Source organism: Sciurus vulgaris (assembly GCF_902686455.1).
Source record: "Sciurus vulgaris genome assembly, chromosome: 2".
NCBI lineage: Eukaryota > Metazoa > Chordata > Mammalia > Rodentia > Sciuridae > Sciurus > Sciurus vulgaris.
Genome location: NC_136462.1, coordinates 91,525,092 through 91,548,040, shown reverse-complemented (window position 1 = coordinate 91,548,040; position 22,949 = coordinate 91,525,092). Strand labels below are relative to the sequence as shown.

General features: G+C 40.7%; 1 protein-coding gene across 2 annotated transcripts in view; it reads left to right on the top strand.

The window, feature by feature from the left end:
- Nucleotides 1–22,714, top strand: part of VPS39 (VPS39 subunit of HOPS complex) — a 44,633-nt gene extending 21,919 nt beyond the window's left edge. For both annotated transcript variants that reach the window (XM_079126130.1, XM_079126131.1), the window contains 17 exons: nt 4,897–5,017; nt 5,121–5,241; nt 8,667–8,796; nt 12,349–12,491; nt 13,986–14,129; nt 14,497–14,638; nt 14,761–14,847; nt 15,180–15,253; nt 15,591–15,689; nt 16,281–16,398; nt 16,916–17,044; nt 17,922–18,024; nt 18,242–18,287; nt 19,212–19,361; nt 19,503–19,637; nt 19,881–19,972; nt 20,856–22,714. In XM_079126130.1, the coding sequence (XP_078982256.1) occupies nt 4,897–5,017; nt 5,121–5,241; nt 8,667–8,796; nt 12,349–12,491; nt 13,986–14,129; nt 14,497–14,638; nt 14,761–14,847; nt 15,180–15,253; nt 15,591–15,689; nt 16,281–16,398; nt 16,916–17,044; nt 17,922–18,024; nt 18,242–18,287; nt 19,212–19,361; nt 19,503–19,637; nt 19,881–19,972; nt 20,856–20,931 (1,910 nt within the window). In that variant the 3' untranslated portion in view covers nt 20,932–22,714. The remainder of the gene's footprint in view (nt 1–4,896; nt 5,018–5,120; nt 5,242–8,666; nt 8,797–12,348; nt 12,492–13,985; nt 14,130–14,496; nt 14,639–14,760; nt 14,848–15,179; nt 15,254–15,590; nt 15,690–16,280; nt 16,399–16,915; nt 17,045–17,921; nt 18,025–18,241; nt 18,288–19,211; nt 19,362–19,502; nt 19,638–19,880; nt 19,973–20,855) is intronic.
- Nucleotides 22,715–22,949: the final 235 nt, after the last annotated feature.

Genomic DNA, 22,949 nt, shown 5'->3' with positions numbered 1-22,949 from the left:
GTGAGACCAGCAGTAGCTATTGTTTCCTACTTTGTGCTGGGGTTGTGTGTCATCCCTGTGGCATGGAGTCCCACTCAGCTTTGGTAGACTGCTTCATGTTCTGTCATTCACTCAGTTCCCTTCTTTAAGTAGACAGTGTTTTAGGGTCATTAAAAATGAGATGACCTAGTTTTTGCAAGCAGCTGAGTTTTGCTCCAGAGGGGAAATAATGTAAACAGAAATGTACATTTAGGAAGTGATTGTCTCCTGCTATTTTTACTTCTTAGTTCCTTTTCTTTCACCTTCTTCTTAAAGTTTTTGTGTGGGTGTCCTCTGCCTAGTGGACTACATTTGGAAATTAGTTGAAATTCCTTATTTATTCCTTTAACATGTGTAAAGATGATTGCCATTATTTTTGAAGCTTAGAGGCACAAATTGAATTTAGGTGTCCGTGTCTGACCTACACATTACATGTTTCTGTTGCTATGTCTGCCTCAAGCTGACATAGTATCTCTGCAGTAGTATCACTTGGAAGCATAATGACCACTTCTGCAATAATTTCATTGTGGTCAGAAGCATGAGCATTTTTAAATAGTCATTGCTGTGTTGTGGGGCACAGACATGCTTTCTGTCTCTAAGGACTGCATTACGTCTTGGATAAAGACAAAAAACAAGTCACCACTTAAGGTGTTAATTGGAGTGCATTAAAATTCAGCAATTCACTGAGAGGGGAATTCATTGTTTAGTCAGGAAGAAGGTTCACTGTATAGGTAAGTTTGGATCAGACCAGGTAGGGAGTTTGGGATCTTGCTAAGAAAAATTTTCTTCCATTCTGGGCAGAAAGAGTAATGTGGAAATATAAAAGATATGCGGATATGTGAGAGGTCATTACAGATTCTGACCTAGTTGAAATAGGTGACCTGAATTATGTAGGTATAAAATAGAGCCAATTGTTCCAGGTCCATGAAAAGATCTGAGAGGCCCGCAGATTCTTCAATGGGTAGAATGTCTTAAAAGCATCATGTTCTGGTGGTGTTTAGAGGAAGGTAAATAAAAAGGAAGGTAAATCAGAAAGAAGAAAAATCAAAAGGACAGTGTTTTAAAAGATCCAAGATTATGTATGTTAATAAGTTTAGGAGTCCTGAGAGCTTCACAGGCAGCTTCCCAATGTTCTAGGGAAACTTATTTTCCTTTCAGGAGGGAAAAAAAATTGGTAGATGAGCCGAAGATGCACAATATTTGTTTTGAAGGGTATTTCTGATTCCCCAGCTTGACAGTTCCTGTTTTAAAACCTTTGCTAGTTCCCAGTACTTTCCACAGTGCTTCTCAAAAACATTTCTGTGCCTTAACATACTGAACCACATTTTGAGGCACTTCCTCTATGAAGCTTTCTCTGGGCCACAGACAGGATAAGTCACTCTTTCCAGCCTTCCACACCCCTTTGAGATATTGCTGTCATGGTACCCTATCACTCAGAATATAGTAGGAGCTTTTTAAGCTCTGGACTCAGTCTTGATCCTCTTTGAATCCTTACTGTTGTAGTACTGTGCCTGAAACACCAGAGCCTCTTAGTAAATACTTGTTGAATAAGTAAGTCATTATCTTTGTCAGTCATTTGTTCATTATATGTCTGCTATACACTAGCCACTCTGACAAGTTTTGAAGATATAACAAGATACGGATAATCAAAGAGTTGGGGAGACTGAACAAATAAGATAACAACAAAATGGGTTTCTATTATAGATTTAACTTTTTAAAAAATCAAATTAGACCTGTACAAATGGGCCAGATTTTACAAGGAGAAATAAATTTTTACATATTTATGTAAGTTAGCACTAAAGAAAATTGTATTGACTTTTCAAAATGAGGCCAGCATAAAAGGAAAGAAAAAAACACAAAACAACCTGCCTTTGAATTTTATTATTATTTTTGTTAAGATGAAAAATATGAGCACTGCCTGACATGGTGACACATGCTTGTGATCCCAGCAACTCAAGAGGCCAACTAGGAGGATTAGGGCCAGCCTCAGAAGCTTAGCAAGGCCCTTTCAACTTAGTGAGGCCCTGTCTCAAAATAAAAAAATGAAAATAAAAAGCACTGGGGATGTAACTCAGTGATAAAAGCACCCCTAGGTTCAATCCCCAGAACCCCCCCCAAAAAAATCAGCATAATAATTGCAGTAGCATTCAAACTGATAGAAATTTGACTTAAACTTCAAGTTACTTATTTTTTAGTTGCCTTCTAACCTTGAGATCTTATGGTACTGTTCAGAATATAAATTCAAATATAATATGAAAGCTTTTTATCAAAAAATAGATAATTAAGAATATAAATTCATAGCACGTTAACCATTCCAAGAAACTATTCTTAGGATTATGTTCTTTGATGTTAAATTTCTATATAATTATGCCAAATAGTGGTTTGCTTTTTAATATATATATTTTTTACATTTAATTTTTTTTATTTTTAAGCATGGCAAAAAACACAACAGCAGTTTCCAACATGAGTGTTAGATGAGACAAGCCAGGCAAGGTGGCATACACCTATAATCCCAGAGACTTTGGAGGCTGATAGAGGAGGTTACAAAGTTCGAGACCAGCCTCAGCAATTTATTGAGACCCTGTCTCAAAATAAAAAAAATAAAAACTGGTGGTAAAGCACCCCTGGGTTCAATTCCAATATCAAACAAATAAACAAACTAAAATTCACATAACATGAAATTTATCATTCTACCTTTTTTGGGGGAGCTGGGGGTTAACTGCACTGGGGATTGAAACCAGCACCTGACACATGCTAGGTAAGTGTTCTACCACTGATCTACACCATCAGTCCCTTTCGCTGAAGTTAGTACGGTTATATTTAATGTAGTGTACAATAAAAAAAAACTTATCAGAGTTCATTATAAAGCAGATCCTTCTTCAGTCTTATTCAGAATTTTTGTATTTTAAAATATGTTCTGTGTTGCTTATTTACTAAATTTCTCCATTTATGTTCAGTCTCCTTTACCATATAACCTGTCAAAGAAAGGAAGATTTTAGATTTTTTACATACTGTCTTTTTTAGCATGATTGTGGGATTATTCTGCTTCATTTGGCACTTTAAGGTTTATATTGCCCTATGCTTGTGAAAAAGTACAGGAAGGAAAGATCAAATATGGTAACTGATATTTTCAAAAAATTGGAGGGAAAAATGAAAAGAGTGTAATCCAAGAATTTACATGGATCAACAAGGGTAAATTTGGGGTAATAGATAGTAGAATGAAAGTGTTTGGGGCACATGCATGTATTCCCAGGTACTCTTGAGCCAGAAGAATCACAAGCATAAGGCCAGCCTGGACAGCATAGGCAATCTAACAAGGCCCCCCAACTCTTTTTTTTTTTTTCTTTCTTTTTGGTACTGGGTATTGAACCCAGGGCCACTTAACAACTGAGCCACATCCCCAGTCCTTTGTATCTTTTTATTTTTTATTTTGAGACAGGGTCTCACTGAATTGCTTATAGTCTTACCAGGTTGCTGGGGCTGACTTTGAACTTGAGATCCTCCTGCCTCAATCTCCCAAGTCACTGGGATTATAGGTGTGTGCCACTGCACCCAGTGAGACCTTGTCTTTAAAAAATAAAAAGTTGGGTTTTTAGATAATAGACTCATAAGACACAGCAAATGTCAAATAGAAAGTGACCATACTTCGGGATGAACCCAACTATTATGTATAACCATAAATACCTTATTTAAAAAAAAAAAAAAAAAAGTAAATGGCTACACTGAGAATTCTATCCAGGTACTTTCTTCTACCATTTAGCCATTGTCTAAGTTTATTCGTGATACTATAACAGAATACCACAGACTGGGAAATTTTTATAGAACAGAAATTTATTTTCTCACAGTTTTGGAGGCTTGGAAGTCCCAGAGCAAGGCACCAACATCTGGTATCTGGTGAGGGTCTTCTTGCTTCATGGAGGAAGGTAAAAGATAAGAGAGGGACAAACTCTATGTCTGCACATGACAGAAAATCGGAGAGAGAACCTCTTCCACAAGGCCTTTTTATAGCAACATTAATCCATTTGTGAGAGCTGATCCCTCATGACCTAAACACCTCTCATTAGGCTGTACCTCCCAGTGCTCTTGGCATCACAGATTGACTGTTAGAGGGGACAAAAGCATTCAAACCATAGTTGCAAAAGTGGATTTTGCATCATTTCCCTGTGGAAATTTTGAGAAGAAACAACATTGACTAGAAAGATGGAGAGGGAAAAAAGAAACTGCCTTCCTCTTGTCCTTTTCAAGAGAATGAACAAATTGTTTTTATCACCAGATTCTCCCACTGATATATTGTTAGGAGTAGCTGCATCCCACTTTGGAGGGCTGGTTCTGTGATTGATAAGAAAGAGGCACATGATGGTTTCATCCAGTTCTTTGGGGAAACAGTACGAGTGGATCAGATCATCGTTAGCAAAGGTGGATGCATTTTTGTGTGTGCAGATTTCTCTTGACATCACTCAGGCGAAGCAATATATATTTTTTTCCTTTCTATATCACAGTGTAGGATTCTGGCTTGGTATTTGACTCATGGACTTTTTAAAAGATAATTTAAGTGCAACTTAAATTAGGGTTAGGGGTGTAGCACAGTCATAGAGTGCTTGCCTAGCCCTGTGTTTGTTTCCCTCTTCTCCAAAATGAATGAATGAGGGGCCGGGATTGTGACCCGGTGGCAGAGCACTTGCCTAGCGTATGTGAGGCACTGGGTTTGATGCTCAGCACCACACATAAATGATAAAATAAAGGTCTATTGACAACTAAAAAAAATTTTAAATTGAAAAAATGAATGAATGAATGAAGCTTGGTATGGGCAACTGAAACACTCCATAAGCCCAAAGCTTTGACCAGAGCTATAACACAATATGTTTTTTTCTTGCACAGAGCACCAGCCTCCTTACATCATTGCAGTGTTGCCTCGCTACGTGGAGATCCGAACTTTTGAACCAAGGCTTCTGGTCCAGAGCATTGAATTACAAAGGCCCCGTTTCATTACCTCAGGGGGGTAAGGAATTTCTTTAGTGTTTGATATATTATTCCAAGGTTTAATATCACTTGTGTCATCATATAGCCTATGCCGTTACCAGTATTCTTACTCCTCCTTCCAGATCAAACATTATCTATGTGGCCAGCAATCATTTTGTTTGGAGACTCATTCCTGTTCCTATGGCAACTCAAATCCAACAGCTTCTCCAAGACAAGCAGTTTGAATTGGCTCTGCAGCTCGCAGTAAGTCTTGCTCCTGACCTTGGGGTGTGATTCTGCCTTCCTCACTGTTCTTGAAAGTAGGTGAATTTGAAGTTCATATTTAGTTTGGGCTACTAGAATAAGCACAGAGGTGAAAGAGACCTTCAATTCAGGGTCTGACTGTAGCTTAAAATAACTATGTAATTCTTAAGCGATTTTACTTTTTTACTTTATCTGTTCAAATGTAGGATGAATGTCAATTATAATAATAGTATCTTACAGAATTAATGGGTAAATAAAATAATTCAGTAGATATTATATAGTTTTTAAAACTAAAGACCCATGGGGTTGGGATATAGCTCAGTGGTAGAATGCTTGCCTAGCAAGTTCAAGGCCCTGAGTTTGATCCCCAGCACTGAAAAATGAAAGGAAGGAAGGAAAAGAAAAATTAAATACAATACAAACATTTAATTGTAATATTAGTCATAAATTTTATGACAGCCAAGTGCATCAACTAAAGGGCCCCTCAAAGTTCCTTTCAACAGTGAACTCCTGTGTATGAATAAGTAGACCTTCTTTAGATATTCTGAAACTACTTCAAGTTATTGTCAACCAGGCTATATCTTTTATTTATGATTATTACTTTATTAAATCACTAATAGAATTATCACTATAGCAAAGTAGTAGACACAGGATACTTAGAAGGAAAAAAGGTTTATTTAGCTCACAGTTTGGGAGGCTCAAAGTCTCAGTGGCAAGTGAAGGTTCTAGTGAGTGCTTTCCATTGACTGCACCTCCTCCTGGTATGAATAACGATGAGAGGAGCCCATGCAGGAACAAGCAATTACACCTCAAGCCAGGAGGGTCCAGGCTTGCCCCATTTATAGTCTTAAGAACTACCGAGGGATTGCATGAGAAGTACCTCATGCCCCCAGTGACCTACGGAACCTCCCAGCAGGCCCCACCTCTTAATCCACACCAGCTCCCATTACTGCCGCCCTAGGAACCCAGTTTCCAAAATGTGAACCTCTGGTGAGATATATATTCAAACCAAAGCAGATACTCTCTTTTATGTTATGTGGAATATTGTCAACAGCAAAGCAGTGACCTTACACTTGTGCCAGTGATGTTTCCATTGCCAAAAACCATTTTGGAAATAGCTTCAGAGTCTGTGTCTTTTTTTATTTTTTTATTTTTTATTTATTTTTTGGTGGTGCTGGGGATTGAACCCAGAGCCTTTTTCATGCTAGGCAAGCACTCTATTGACTGAGCTATATCCTCAGTGGTGTCTTATTTTTTAAAACATCCTCATGATTGTCATCTGTAGAGGGTGAATTTGATGTCAAGAAACAATCAAAAGTCATACTGAGCCTAATCTAGTTATTAAACTGGACAGTTCTAATTTAAAGAAATTTTGATGAAAATAATAGTAATAGAACTGAATCTCTAGAGTGTCTTATAAACTGTTTCTAAATGGAAAGCAATGGCAGCTTTTTAAAAGCCACTTATGGTGGCTACTTTTAAAAAGCAATATTTATTTTATATTTGTAAGTTCTGGATTTAAAATAAAAACCCAGTCTTAAGAGACATGGTTGCCAGACATGGTGGTGCACACCTCTTAATCCACACCAGCTCCCATTACTGCCTAAGGTAATGGATACTAAGGCAGAAGGATCACAAATTCAAAGCCCACCTCAACAATTTAGAGACTTTCAGCAACTTAGCAAGACCCTATCTCAAAATTAAAAATTTCAAAATGGATGGGGATTTAGCTCAGTACTAAAGCACCCCTGGGTTTAATCCCTAATACCAAAACTTAAAAATTTGTTCAATCTTTTACTTGTGATTCAATATAAATGAATAATATATTTAGATTGAAAACTCTACAAAAGGATATGCAGTACATAACTCTTTTTAGTGACTATTTTTTTCTTATCAGGCATTAGATTGTGCCTTGTGCAGTAGACAGTCTGAAAGTTGGAAGCTGGGGATGTAGTTCAGTAGTAGAACCCTTGCCTACCAGAGGGTGGGCCCTGGATTAGAGTCCCAGCGCCACAATTAAGAACATAAAGTTGCATATAAGAAGATGAAAGTGGGTTCCCACTTTTCTCATCTTTTCTATACTTGAATTACTATGTACCATTTTTATGACAAAAGAAGATTGGTTGGCATCACTTTCGTCCTGAGGGAACCCATCTTTTATTTAAATAGAGAATATACATGAAACTTTCAGAGGGCAATTATATATTAAACTTTTGGTATTGACAAAATGGAGCAAAATGTTAGGGGCAGTTCACTGTGGGAAAAGCATCTGAAGGTAGATGCTCAAGCATCTTTTAAGTATAGGTTAAGACTAGCATCAGAAGTAGGAAACAGCATTGAAAATTAGAGAAAGTTAAAAAAGTGAAAGCAAGTTTCATGCATTTCTGGAAGATTCACAGTCTGTACTGACTGGAACAGAACGTGTACCTTAAATGATTGGGAATAAGCTCAAAAAGGAGGCCAGTTCCAGGTTTTGAAAGTCTTTAAAGCACCAGGTTCAAAGAACTTGAACCAAGTTCAGCCACATGCTGACAATGGTTGAACTAAGGCTGCAATAGGGAGGGAAGGGAAAAGGGAGGGGAAAGGAGGAGGCAGAGAAGGGAAGGAAGAAATTGAGAGACATTTTAAAGAAAGAAATTAAATTTGGTCAATGGTTAAAAGGGATATAAGGAAGGAAAGGTTATCAGGAGAAACAAAGTTGATAGTAGCCCCATTTATTGAGCTTTTCTTATGACTACGACTTTTGCCAAATGTGTTGGCCATACCAGATGTCTCTCATTTCTTGGCATCCTGTGCTTTTACTGTCACTTTAGGCCCTTGCACAGTTTTGTGTGTCATTTTAGGGACTTGTACATGTACTTTCCCATTTGCCAGGAACATACATTTCTCTTCCATTCCCTCGTGTCACCTTCCCAGCTGAGCTTGTCTAACTAACTACAATTCATCCTTCATATCTGTTATAACTCAGACTGTGTTAGGTACCTCCCCCATGTTTCTGTCATCATTCTTACCCTGTTTTGTTTTGATTTTTTTTGTTTTTAAACTGAATACTAGAATTTATTCAAATTTGGCCAAATTTTCCATTAATATTCTTTTTGCTGTTCCAGGATCAAATCTGTCAATCACTTTGCATTTAATTGTCCCTAGTGTCCTCTAGCATTTGACAGTTTCTTCAACTTTTCTTGTTTTTCATGACCTTGACATTTTTCAGGAATAGTAGTTTGGCATTTTGTAGAAACGCTGGTGTGTTTTATTTGCATAGTTTCTTACAGTTAGACTGTCAGGGCAGTCAGTGAGTGCAGGTACCATGTTTTTTTCTTGCACACTTTGGCATCTGTGATTTCTATGATATTGTCTCACTTAGAATGTACTGAATAAATATTTGTTGAATGAGTTAGCTCTCATCTTTACTATATTCTTATTAGGAAATGAAAGATGATTCTGACAGCGAAAAGCAGCAACAAATCCATCACATCAAGAACTTGTATGCCTTCAACCTCTTCTGCCAGAAACGCTTTGATGAGTCCATGCAGGTCTTTGCTAAACTTGGCACAGGTAACAAGTGGGTGTAGCACTGAGATAGGAACTACAGAGAGAGGGGATACTGGAAAGAATGGGGAGAAAAAACACCAGACTTTTGATCTGCATGTCCAACGAGATCCTGTGGGTGGCACAGTGGTTGCATAGTCACAGTCCTAATCTTATGGAAATGGTCTCGTCCATTAATATAGACTTCTACTTTTCCAGAATGATTTACCCTCACCATTTCAGAAAGGTAACAGAGTCAGTCATTCAGTTCACCAAATGTGTATTTGATCATCTGGTGTTTATTGAATGCTCTTTTAGACAAAAGTCCCTGGCTTAACCAGTGGTTCATTTTTGAGAGCCAGCACAGGAAATTCTGTGAAATCCTCCCTAAGTAGTGTCCTAAGACCTCTCCAGGAGCTCAGGAAGAACTACTGGACCTTTCTGTGGCTTTAGTTTCTCCTCTACAAAAGATGGATAATGATCTGGGCATGGTGGCACACACCTGTAATCCCAGTAACTTGTGGTGGGATTGCTAAGGCAGGAGGACAAGAAGTTCAAGACCAGCCTTCGCAACTTAGTGAGACCCTGCCTCAAAAATTAAAAAAAAAAAAAAAAAAAAAGACCTGGAGAAGTAGCTCAGTAGTAAAGCACCCCTGGGTTCAATCACCAGTATCCTTTCCCTCAAAAAAAAAAAAAAAAAAAAAAAAAAAGCACCAAAAATCTTTTCATTTCTATATCATTTTTGCCTAATTTGGATCAGTTTATATACTTAGTTTTCTTCTGTATCATATTATTATCTTCTCCTTCCTCATCTTCTTTGCTTTGACTTTTTCCCACCATCTTTCAACACTGGCCTATAATACCCTATGATAATTCTTTGTATGAGTCCCAGTTCTTGGTTGTGATCAATAATGACCAAATCTGAATAATGTAAGCATAATCTGATGAAGTAAGCAGGGTTTATTGGAATATTATGGGGGTAGCAATTGGAGGGAACAAAAAATTGGGACACGAGGCTTAAGAATAGGCAGGGCCAGGTGGGGTGGTGCACTCCTATAATCCCAGTAACTTGGTAGGCCGAGGCAAAAGAATTGCAGGTTCAAAGCCAGCCGCAGCAATTTAGCAAGACCCTTTCTCAAAATAAAAAATAAAAAAGGGCTGGAGATGTGACTCAGTGGTTAAGCACCTCAGCGTTCAATCCCTGGTACCAAAAGAAAAAGAAAAAGAAAAAAAAAGAATAGGCAAAAAGGGAGCTTTGGAGGGCCTCCAAAGAGAAAGCAGGAAATAGGACAGTAAACACTTTGTAGCCAGGTGGGGCAGTCTTGCTCTGACATAGCCTCTTCCTAAGCTTTTACCATTACCACCTCCCCTGTTGTTGTATCCTCAGTGAAAATTGCTCCCTACCAATGCATTAGCTATCTAATGTTATATAATAAATTATCCTTAAACTTAAATAGCTCAAAGCAGTGATCATCCATGTTCTTTTCTTCCCTCCCTTTTTCCCCCTTCTCTTCCTCTCTCTCCCCCCCTCCCCCACTGCCACTCTTGGTCAGGAATTTGGGAAGGGTTAAGCCAAATAGTTTTTGCTGCAGGTCTCATGTGGTTGCAATTAGATGTCAGCTGGGCTACTATCATCTGACTAGGTTAAGCCGGCTTACTCTCAGGGCTAACAAGTTGGTGTGGGCTGGGGCGTCAGTTGTCCACATGGGTCTCTCCACATAGTAGCTGACTTTTCCCATAGGAAGTGGTCCAGGAGATACAGGTGGAAGCTTCAGTGCCTTTTGTGACTGTTGCTTCTGCTCTCTTTTGATTTACAAGGGTCCTTCCAGGTTCAAGGCAACATAGACTCTACCTCTTGATGGAGGAATCTTGTTGCACAAGAGGAGCATGTAGGATGGGATATGTGTTGGTGTGTGACATAGTACTTGTCATCTGCTTCTCTTTCTCAAGATCAGGGGAAATCATTGGCCAGGAGTAGGTCATAGTCCCACTTCCAAACTGTACCAGGGCTGTGGATGGTGGTTTGGCCCCTCTCTTCTAAAGGCTAAAACGGCCATCTGACTGAGACAACACACAGTGTGGAAGAGGGAGCTCCCCAAAAGGATATAGAGAGCTGTTAAGAAGGGTGTTGGACAAACTGAAATTGATATGTCTATCATCATTCCTTCAAATGAGCCAATGGGGAGTGATTATTCATCGGGTACAGAGTTTAAGTTTGGGATGATGGAAAAATTCTGGAAGTGGATGGTAGTGAAGGTTGCACAAAATATGAATATTTTGTGCTGTTTAACTGTACAATTATAAATGGTTAAAATAATAAATATTATGTATATTTTAACACACACACAGATTGTGGGATGAATCAAAAAAAAGCAAAGGACCAGTGTACACTACTGGACGCTTATTTCCTGGGCACATCCCATAATCCAGAGCTCAGCCAGTTGCTGCTGCTTCCACTGCTCAAGCCACACAACTGCCTCTTTTCTCACACAGCTGATGAAAGACATGACAGCTGCATCTGGGCAAGTGCCTCTATATGATGACAAAGCTAACTAGACAGTGAACTGTGCTGAGTCTAGCTGCCAAACACTAATGAATCAGCAGCTTGGTACGAAGAAGCCTTTCATCTCAATTCCAGGTTCCAACACTTACACATAATGCTACTCATTAGTAGAACCAGATTTTCATTTATTATACTGGCTGAACAGGAGTTTGAGAAAAGTCATTTTCAGCTTTATAGCATTCATTGGCAGGAAGGAACATCAAAAGAGGGAGAAATAGATGTTAAGTACCAATTGTTCATAAACAACATAGTGTTCCACAATATGAATTGCTATACTGCACTATTATTATTATACAGTATTTTGACTATATGCAAGCATTGTAAATTATTTAGCCAGTTCCCAGTAGCAGGAGAGGGATATGTAGACTGCTTACAGCATTTTGCTGTTATAGATACCCATAAGCACTGTGAGATTACAGTAAATTGTAAGGAGTTAAAAAGAGAAAGTCATCTTTTTGATAATTAGATGCTTAATGTGGCCACTTACTTTCATTTTTCCCTTCTCAGTTCTTTGGCCCATTTATCAGATGAAATCTTACATTTTTATTACCAAATTGTGTGATTTCGTTTTATATAATAAACATAGTAACCTTTTGCCATATATATTGCAAATATATTCTCTGACCTTTTGTCTAGGTATTTCTTTTTAACTAATATTCCCTTTTTGGTATACAAAATTTTTGTTATTAAGTCTTGATCTTTTTTAAAATATCACCAGTTTTTCCTTGGAAGTTTGTATCCTTTACTTTTAAAGAGTTGATAACTATTCCTTTCTAATTCTGTGTATGTGTCTTTGTCTTAGAAGATAAAGTTATGCCATTTTGGTAACATTTTAGGGAAAAATACATAAATAAAGTCCACAGATCATAAACTTCATTGAGTTTTTCTGAACATAGAGTCATTCCTCTTTTAAAAATCAGTCTGGAATTTGTTTTGTTATAATAATAGTTTTGTTTTATTTTATCCTTAAATTATTGGGTTCCTTCCTAGAAGAATCATATTTACCTTCCTTTTAGATCCCACTCACGTGATGGGCCTGTATCCTGACCTGCTGCCCACAGACTACAGGAAGCAATTGCAGTATCCTAACCCATTGCCCGTGCTGTCTGGTGCTGAATTGGAGAAAGCTCACTTAGCTCTGATTGACTACCTGACACAGGTAGGTTTAACACAGACGTGTATGGAAGCATTTACGTGGAATTTTCAATTCCTATTTCTCTATGACAGGGACATTAAGGGCCTTTGATAACACCACAGGTGTTCTGTAAATGGGTACTATTGAAGTCTTTGTGAGGCAGTGTTTCTTCTGCTACTTCTCCCATCTTAACAGTACCATTGGGCTTTTTTTTGCCAAATCATGATACCAGGGAACACACTCAATTTCTGATAAATTCAAACTAAACCATTATAGGGTCTAAAAGGGTAAATTTCAGTTGTTGGAAGAAAATTAAGGTTTTAAAATGAACTTTGATATGCGTACATAATTATGGGGAAATGCTTTCTCTATGCAGAAAACTTAGAAAACACAGAAAAATACAAAGCAGAAATACAAATCACCTATATCACTACTCCCAGAATAAGTAATTAACATTTTAGTGTTTTCCTTTAGGGTTTTGTACATTTATATGAATCAGCTTTTACTTATTTTTATTGACTTATTTATTACAAATGGATATCAAATTATATATTCTGTTTTGTAGCTTACTTTTTAAAATTTAGCCATATATTGGGGAGCTCCTTCCTTGTCAATAAATAGTCTTCTGTAACATGTGTTTTGGAGGTATTTAGATTAACATTTTTTCCAATTTACTATTACAGACTGATAAGTGAGATTTTCAAGTCAGCACTAAAACAGACATCTCCATTGAAGCCTCCTAAGTCACAGTTTCTGTCACAAAAAGCTGTTATTTCCTATGCATCTATTCAGTGTTCAAGACCTTATATTTTTTCCTGTTAAATGTTCTGCACACCTTTGTAAGGGGTCTCCCAGTGTGCAAAGTATTAGAAGTATCAGAAAAATTGCAATGTTGCCTTCTATTCCCCGCTTCTTGGTCAGTGAGTATCTGCAGGTCTGATTAGGCATGCTTAGTCTTGTCACTTCCTTGACATTGGGCTCTCCAGCTATGATTGCAAGCCTACAGGGAGCACCCAACTTGCCTCAGCGTGCATAGTGCACAGCTCTGTGTCAAGTGGAAAATGAGTTCCTGGGACATAGTATTTTCCAAAGTCTAAGGTGCTACAGAAGGCCCTGTACTGCCAATGACTTAGCTTTAGATTTAGAAATCTGAGCACACATTCTTTCCTGGTCTTTTCACTGACATTGGAAATGCATGAAGTTAACTGATACCAGTATTATGCTAGAGAGAGAGCAAAGCATATAAGACCATGGGCTTAGCCAGATACAAAAGAATGCAAAATGAATGATTCCACTTACATGAAGTTTTAGACTAGGCAAAAACTAATAGATAATTGTTGTTATTGTTATTGTGTCTGTGAATTTTTGGGAATTTGGTGGTCATCATATGATCCTTGATAATATGAGATCAGGGGTAATAGACATGAGCTGATTTAGAGGTATTCAGAGTTACTCATAACTCAGATTATGAAGCAATATATAAGCCTGGCCTTGACTATATATTTTGGACCTTTGCAGAAACGAAGTCAGTTGGTAAAGAAGCTGAATGACTCTGATCACCAGTCTAGCACCTCCCCACTCATGGAAGGAACTCCCACCATCAAATCCAAGAAGAAGCTGCTGCAAATCATTGACACCACCCTGCTCAAGTGCTACCTCCATGTGAGTTGCCTGAATACTTGAGTCCCTTGCTCTGAAACTTGGGTTGTGGGCTTAGGGGACCTGCCACTAATAAGAATAAAGTCTTTAATGATGCTTGTGAGCTAGTAAGATTGAGATTATTGCTACAAAGTCAATGAGGACAGTAATTCCTCAAATGTGTCCCATTTTCCTATCCCCAGAATATTGAGGTGTTGTGCAGAAGGGCATAAGTGTTCTAAAAGCCACTATCTGTCATCCTAAAAAAGAATTGTTTGCTTTCTTGTGCTCATGTTACATTCCTGGCCTTTCAGCCTGAAATAGGCTTAGGCTAGGGAAGGGTAAGACTCTCCAGGAAGCAGTTTCCACTGAGGTCCTGCTCCCCCTGCAGACAAACGTGGCCCTGGTAGCCCCCTTGCTGCGCCTGGAGAACAATCACTGCCACATTGAGGAGAGTGAACACGTGCTGAAGAAGGCTCACAAGTATAGTGAACTGATAATCCTGTATGAGAAGAAGGGGCTCCATGAGAAAGGTGACTGGAGGACTGACTTCTTCCCTCTGGGAGGGTCTCTTTTAATTTGGTGGGAAACCTGAGGTGTGATGAATTTCCCCTGGGGAAGAAGCTCATGACCTGTTCTCTGGCTCTATGGCTAGCTCTGCAGGTACTGGTGGACCAGTCAAAGAAAGCAAACTCCCCTTTAAAAGGCCACGAGAGGACAGTGCAGTATCTGCAGCACCTGGGTGAGTAGACCTTTTTGAAAATGGTGGGAGATAACTTTTGTTTATGTGAACCTGGTCTCCCTCCACTTCTGAGTCTGGCTGGTTGTTCTCCTCCCTCCCTGGTGTTCACTCAGCTTCATTCCTTCACTTGGCAGAAAACCCTCAGTGGTCCAACTGACAGCCCCTTGGCATTTGGCCAGCACAGGATGGCCAAGCAGCCTTGAGTGGTACTTGAAAAGAACTATCTTTGTGAGATGAATTTCTGGGCCACCTGCACACCTGCCTTCCTAGTCCCATTGAATGGGTCTGTTTTACTCTTGTCAACTACTGATAAGTCTTACTTTTCCTCCCAGGCACAGAAAACTTGCATTTGATATTTTCCTACTCTGTATGGGTACTGAGAGACTTCCCAGAAGATGGCCTGAAGGTAGGTCACAGAGCCCCTTGGATTTATCTGATGGCACGTTTGATCCTTACTATACCTGGGACAGGTGGATGCGGTGGGGAGGAAGAGTTCATGCTGTTTCTTTGGGGCTTGAAAGTATAGGTTGGGATGCAGGAGACCACAAGGCATATGGTAGAAGGAGCTTTGTCCCCAAATCAGCAAGACTACACCCTAGTTTGCCAGGTACTAACCAGCTACAGGCGCCTTCTTACACACCTTTCCCCGCCAGAAGTCTGTCTGTTTTATCTCTTTTCTTGCACAGTTTGGTGGAACTGTAGTGAAATGATTCCACTGCTCCAACTCAGGTTTGTTCTGACAGATATTTACTGAAGATCTGCCAGAGGTGGAATCTCTGCCACGAGATCGAGTGCTTGGCTTCTTAATAGAGAATTTTAAGGGTCTGGCTATTCCTTATCTGGTAAGATATTTTTTCAGTCTGCACTAAAAAGTTTTAGGCCCAGGATCCAGGATTACATGATTCAATTACCAGGCAGTTCAGAGTTGGGCTTTTTGTCACTTGGGGCTTGGTGAAAATATAAAGAAGAGGATTATTTTAATTTCCTCTGAAGAGAGATCCCCGGAGACCTAGCTGAAAATGCTACTTTGATGGTACCTTCTAAATCTAAGTAAAGTACAGAGTATAAAAGAATGATGTTTTAGAAAAAAAGTTTTACGTTTATACAACCAAATTCAGCTATGACCATAAGACAATCAAATTAAGTACTGGAATGCAAACATTTAGCCTTAATTACATGGGCTGATATAAAAATTTGAAGGATTATGGGTCAAAACTAAAAGGAGTGTAGATTGGAAATTGAAATAAAACAATTCCTGGATTTATTTTGCTGGTTTGCATTATGAGAGTTCCTGGTAGTTTTAGAAGAGCTATCACTTGGAAATCTTTGCAATTTAATCAAGGGATAATCTAGATGGGACCTGTTGACCTTTAAAAATGTGAGGGAGCCTGGGAGAGAGGGTACCAACCAAACAGACCTACCTCTCACCTCAGGAACACATCATACATGTTTGGGAGGAGACAGGCTCTCGATTCCACAACTGCCTGATCCAACTGTACTGTGAGAAGGTGCAAGGTCTGATGAAGGAGTACCTCCTGTCCTTCCCTGCAGGTATCAGTACCTTTTGAAAGCTAGCTGGTCCCAGGCTTTAAGCAAAGACAGAACTGGGCACCAGGTGGGTGAGGGGAAGCAGACCTCACTTCACTGTTCTCTGCCCAATCTGCAGGAAGTCCCTTAGAGGAGCCATGGGTGCTAAGTGACCCAGACACAGCACGTGAGACCTCAAGCCTTTGTCTGGGTCTGGGCATCTCTGGGAGTCATACCTGGGGGAGGGCAGAAGGAACAGATCTGTCTGCAAGATGACAGCTGTGCTGAGAAGAAACAGGTTGGCCTACCCATGTTTCTCTCCTCAGCCTGCTTTTTTTTTTTTTTTTTTTTTTTTTTAAATAACCTCAATATGATGTTTTGGGGTCTCAGAGACCATAAAGTAAAAGAACTCCACATGGAAACTACCACAGAGGTCCTTTCTGATCATCATTGAGCCCCATCCTCCTCATTTTTCTTGATGACCCCCACGTTGCTACCTGACAGCAGTATTCTTTCACATTGAACCTGGTTTCCTTTAAAGGCAAAACCCCAGTCCCTGCTGGAGAGGAACTGGGTGAGCTGGGAGAATACCGGCAAAAGCTGCTCATGTTCTTGGAGATTTCCAGCTACTATGATCCAGGCCGGCTCATCTGTGATTTTCCTTTTGATGGTGAGTATCTGCTAAAGGTAATGCAAAAGCTAGCCTTTCCCCTTTTATTGTTCTCCTGCCCTTCCTGGGGAAAACAGGGTGTTTGGGGCCAGGGCTCTTGTTTTTCCTCTCTGAAGACCCACTTTTGTACTGTGACTGAGAGAAGTCTCTTTTCTGATTGTGAACCACATGCTAATTGATACCCAGGTTGTAAGCTGTTTATTGCTCCAATGTTCTTGGCCAAGTTCATTGTTTAGAAGCTTTTGTAATCTGGCATAATTCAAAAAGATTTTTTGTCTGATGTATAAGCTCTCTGAGCACTGAGAACAAATGTTGGCTTATCTTCCCTGAAGTCCCTAGCTTGCTTTAGGTTACATACTTGGTTATTAAATAGTCCTTCTTAACATTTATAAGGGATCATAAGAAAGGTGGGATGGGCTGGGGATGTAGCTCAATGTTATAGTGCTTGCCTGGCATGCACAATTCCCTGGTTTCAATCTCTAGGACTTAATAGTGTATGTGGGGGTGGCAGGGGCATACAGTATCTCCTAAAATAGCTCCCTCACCCTTTAAAAAATTTAGTAATTTTCCCTTTGGGTGGGGAGAACCCCCAAATAACAAAAATAATATTTTCTTCTATTTTATTTTATTTTTATTATTTTGGTGCTGAGGATTGAACCCAGTGTCCTGCATATTGCTAATCAGGTGCTATACCATTAAGCTACGTACCCTACCTTAGTCCCCAACATTGGGCTTGCATAATGCTGGTAACAGTTACTTTCTTGTGGGGGGGTGGTGCTAGGGATTGAACTCAAAGCTTTGGGCATGCTAGGCAAGTGCTGTACCACTGACCTTCCAGCCCAGTGACAGTTATTTACTTATATTTTTTTCCTCCTAGGACTCTTAGAAGAACGAGCCCTCTTATTGGGGCGCATGGGGAAACACGAACAAGCACTCTTCATCTATGTCCACGTCTTGAAGGATACAAAGATGGCTGAGGAGTAAGTCAGCCCAGTTATCCCACCTCCCAAGGAGTTAACAAGCAGGCCCCTGGTTAGATGAAAAGGCTAACAAGGCAATCTCCCTAAACTCCACTGCAGGAATACAAATTGCCTCCCATAGGTTTTGGCTACCATTACTATAGGAGTAGGCCATGTGGATAACCTTTCATCTAGATATATTTCCTCCCACCTGCCCTCACCACTTTCTACCTTACAGGTACTGCCACAAACACTACGACCAAAACAAAGATGGCAACAAAGATGTAAGTAGTAACCCTTATATAGGGAGCATGTACACATTTCCTCCCCTTTAATAGAACTCACCCCATCTGGTATGACCACAGATGGCACTAGTATGAATTTCTAAATGGGTCTGTGCGTAGAATGATATTTGCATATGTATTGAAGGAGAGGCAAGGTGATTGTATGTCCTGGTTTGATTGGGATAGTTCTGACTGACTTCTGCTGTCAACCATGTGATTATTAATAGCATTCCTGTCCCTTTACTCTTAAGAGTCTTGATTGTATAATTAATTATGTGGTCAGCCTATTGAGAATGAACATCCAATGGATCCAATAATGTGTCTAGAATACGTGTTGATTTATTAATATATACAGATATGTGTGATTGTCATAATGAGGGATTGAAGTGCTGCTAGACTCTAGGAGGTAAAAGCCGGATATCCTGCTAAGCAATACCTAGGATAATCCCAACCACAAGAATTATCTGGCCCCAAATGTTGAGAGTTCTGAGGTGTGCAGACCCTATAGCTCCTCTTCAGGGAAAAGGCAGTCTTTAATTCCTCATTTGTCAGTTTGACTTTACTAACATTTAAAAGGTGAAAATGACACCTATAATCCTAGCAACTCGGGAGGCTGAGGTGCACAAGTTCAGGGCCAGCCTCAGCAACTTAGCAAGGCACTGAGCAACTTAGTAAGACCCTGTTTCAAAATAAAAAGGGTTGGGGATGTGGCTCAGTGGTTAAGTGCCTCTGGGTTCAATCCCCAGTACCACGAAAAAAAAAAGAAGAGGTGGAAAGAAAAGGTGAAAAAGATGTGTTTTAAATGCTCCTCATCAGGTGTTACTGTAGACCAACCCCTCTAGTCTTTGCAGGTGGGATGGAGTTAGGGTAGTTCTGGAAGTCTTACTGCCAACCTAATGTGTGCAACTTGTCTTTTTGAGACAGGTGTATCTGTCCCTGCTTCGGATGTACCTGTCACCCCCCAGCATTCACTGCCTAGGGCCAATCAAGCTGGAGCTGCTGGAGCCACAAGCCAACCTCCAGGCTGCCCTGCAGGTCCTTGAGCTGCACCATAGCAAACTGGATACCACCAAGGTCTGAGGTCCTTCTCCAGGAGATGGAGCACCAAATGACAAAGGGGTTGGGAAAAGAGACTAGGGTTTGGGAGCTCTTGGGTTCATATTTTCTCTGTCTCACCCACGTTATGCCTTGGCCTGTTCCCATCTCTGTCCCTAGGCTATCAACCTTCTGCCAGCAAACACTCAGATCAATGACATACGCATCTTTCTAGAAAAGGTCTTGGAAGAAAATGCACAAAAGAAACGGTTCAATCAAGTGCTCAAGAACCTTCTCCATGCTGAATTCCTGAGGGTATGGGCCTTTCAAACTCTAGGGTTGGCTTTTATTTTTTAGTATGAGACAGTTTATACATGGTCTGTTCCCACCAAGGCAGAGTCTCATGTATGAAAATAGTGTTGCTCAAGCTGATCCAGCAGCCAGCTTTATAATTAGTTGCAAGTGTTTCATCAGGAGAATCTGTGAATGTTGAAGGATGAAATAGTGCCACCCTCTGCTTTCTGTTTCTGTGTGCCAGATGTGGAACTTCTCTTCCAGGTCCAGGAAGAACGAATTTTACACCAGCAGGTGAAGTGCATCATCACAGAGGAGAAAGTGTGCATGGTATGTAAGAAGAAGATTGGGAACAGGTGAGTGCTGCCCTGCTCAGATGAGCTCAGATGGGGACTCCCCAGAGATGGAGAATGCTCATGATGGATTTCTGCCCTTTAACCAGGGAGGAAAGCACAACTGCTGACTATCTTGTCTGCTTTTAATTCTTATGTGTTGAAAGAGCTGTCTTTGTTCTCTGCTGGGGGTGGGCTTTGATAATTTAAAGACCTGAAACGTATGGCATGGGACTGTTGAATTCTTGCCTAAAAAACTCTTCCTCTTGCAACTAGAAGTAATGATGTAGACAGTGTGAGAGAGAGAGATGGGCAGAAAGTCCTTGTATCTTGGAAGAAAAAAAATTTTAAACCTGCTACCACCCTACAAACAAACTCCTGAGCTCATGTGCTGTAGTCAGTCCCCTTTCCTTCAAAGGAGAACTATTTGTTCTTTCTTCTATATGGCTAGAAGAATCCTTTTCTTTGGAAAGACTTAAATCATTGTCTTTTTTTTAGGATTAGCCTGGAACATATTCCAATGAGCATTGTCAACCTTCAGTAAGCCAGTACTGACCTATGGGCCATATGTTTTACATTGATTTTTTGTTTTGCAGTGCCAGGGATAGAACACAGGGCCCTGTGCATGTTAGGCAAATGCTCTACCACTGAGCTAAACTCTCAATCATGGACTGATTATAAAAAATGTCCTCGTGTACTTGAACTTTATGCAGTTCATTCTCTGTTCAGTTATTTGACAGAGATGGTGGCTGCAAAAATCCAGAGACCCTCAGGACAGGCTGTTCTTTGGGATTTGTGTGGGCTTCCTCCAGGGTGGCTCCCAGGTATATGGTACCACTTTGCAGGTACTGGAGAAATAGTCTATTGGAGAACATCCTCACTCCTGAGCCATTTTCCTTCCCTGCAGTGCATTTGCAAGATACCCCAATGGAGTGGTTGTGCACTACTTCTGTTCCAAAGAGGTAAACCCAGCCGACACCTGAGCCCAGCATCCCAGGGATTCACCATGGACAGCTCAGCTATACCAGAGAGGTGAAGGAGCAGCTGGCCTTAGGAATCAGGGGCTGCCACCACTCAGTGTCTCCCCATTTGGACACTGCTGCTTACCTTGCACCCTGGAACATCTCTGAATTAGCTGGACTTACGGTCTGGCATTACCAGTTTTTTAATAGAAGAAGAGATTAGTTACACCTTATACCATTGTGTTGCGGGCAATTCCAGAGAATTAACACCTGCTTGGACAGGAGGAGATGCACCATCTTGCCTTGGCATACCAATCACCTGAATAAGGAGACTTATCTCAAGTGTTTGTTGTACCCATGGGGTTATTTATTGAGAGTTTTTCTATCAAGATAAGTGCACGGCTTCACAAGGACCCCTCAGCGAGGCTGCCTGGAAAGTATCGTGGAACAATACAAGAGCCACTCCAGCTGCATAGGCCACGCAACTCGTCTGTGTAATGCCATTGATTTCTCCACAGAAGCTGAGCTCTGTGTCTCCTCAGTAGTCTCCCTACTTGTCTTTTTAGTTTTTAGTTTCCTTTTATTTCACATTATTTATTTTTCCCCTTTATCTATCCCCTCACTGTGCCACCCAGGCTGGCTCCCATTCTGTGGACACTGGGAATAGCTAACATTTAAATGAGGTAAAATGAGAGGCATGAGGAAGTCTCAGTTTCCAGGAACACACTGATAATCAGTTGTCAGGTACATTGTAAATAGGCCCTCTTTGGCCATACTACTAGGCACATGTTCCCATAGAGGCTTCTGCCTCACTCATCTCTGCCTGTACAAGTTGGTTTACCCTTTGGGAACAGAGGTCTTTATGCTTTGGACACCTTTCTCCTTTCCAACCAGTTTCTGTCCTCTTACCTTCCAGTTGGGCCTGGCCATTGTTCCTTGGCTTTATTTTGCAGGGGTTGGAGGATTGTGCTCTGATGGAAAGGTGGATCTCTGCCACATACTAGAATGGGTAAAATCAGGAACTGCCACTGCTGTAGTGCCGAGTGTTAGTGAGGCATTCAGGAACAACACAGTGATACAGGAGGGCAGGGGCAGGAGCATATAGTTTTGTAAGATAACTCACCACCAGCTTTGTTGAGTGCTGTGTGGGGACACTGCCAGAGATGCCCAGGATGGAGTTTCAAGCATTGTAGGCTATGTGGGGTAAGAGGTCTTGCATCCTGTCCTCACTAAGGGTTTTTGTAGATTTGCGATCTTGTCGCCCTCGTGGCTTTAAGGGTAGTGAGGATGGTACCCAATGCTGACACTGTTTAGTGGCTTCTTCTTGACCTACAGAGGTCTTTTGCAAATTGCAGTACTGTGCTGGGTTGGACCCTGTGCTGTAGGCCAACTCGTTGGAGATTAGTAAGTAGACTGGGCTTCTCCCAGACACTTAGCGTATGCGGGTGGGAAGGTCTAAGGATACCAAATGAGTCCATCAGCACCATTCACAGACATGGGGGACTCTACTCAGATCTGAGGACCTGGGCAATGTTTCAGAAAAGCCCTCTGGAGCAGCATGTGGAGGAAGAAAACTCACTGGCCATTGCCACCCATAAGAAGGAGTGCTGTGCATGGCCCTGTCTGCACTGCTCTGACTGCCCTTCCTCCAGGAGCAGCAGGGAAGAGCAGACCAACCTCCACTGTGTGGCAGGAACTTGCCCTGCCAGGCAAACCCTGCCTTCCTGGCCTGCTGTGCTTGTATCTTCCATTCTTATGAACTGTGTTGGAAGCAATAGAATAAAGAGTGTGCATTTTCTTCCCACGTGGTATCCCTATATGACCCCATTTTCTCAAACTCCAGTCTTCCTTCCCTGAACTCTCTGCCCTCTACATAGGTATGGAGAAGGCTGGAGATAAAGGCCCTGTAGTGAGAACTGATGGAGATTTCATAACTGCTCCTCCTAATAAACATAATCAAGCAAGAAACCAAGCTTGTCTGGATCTTTTATACCCCTTCCTGTGGACTTTGATAAAATTGATAGTGAAAGGATACTAAT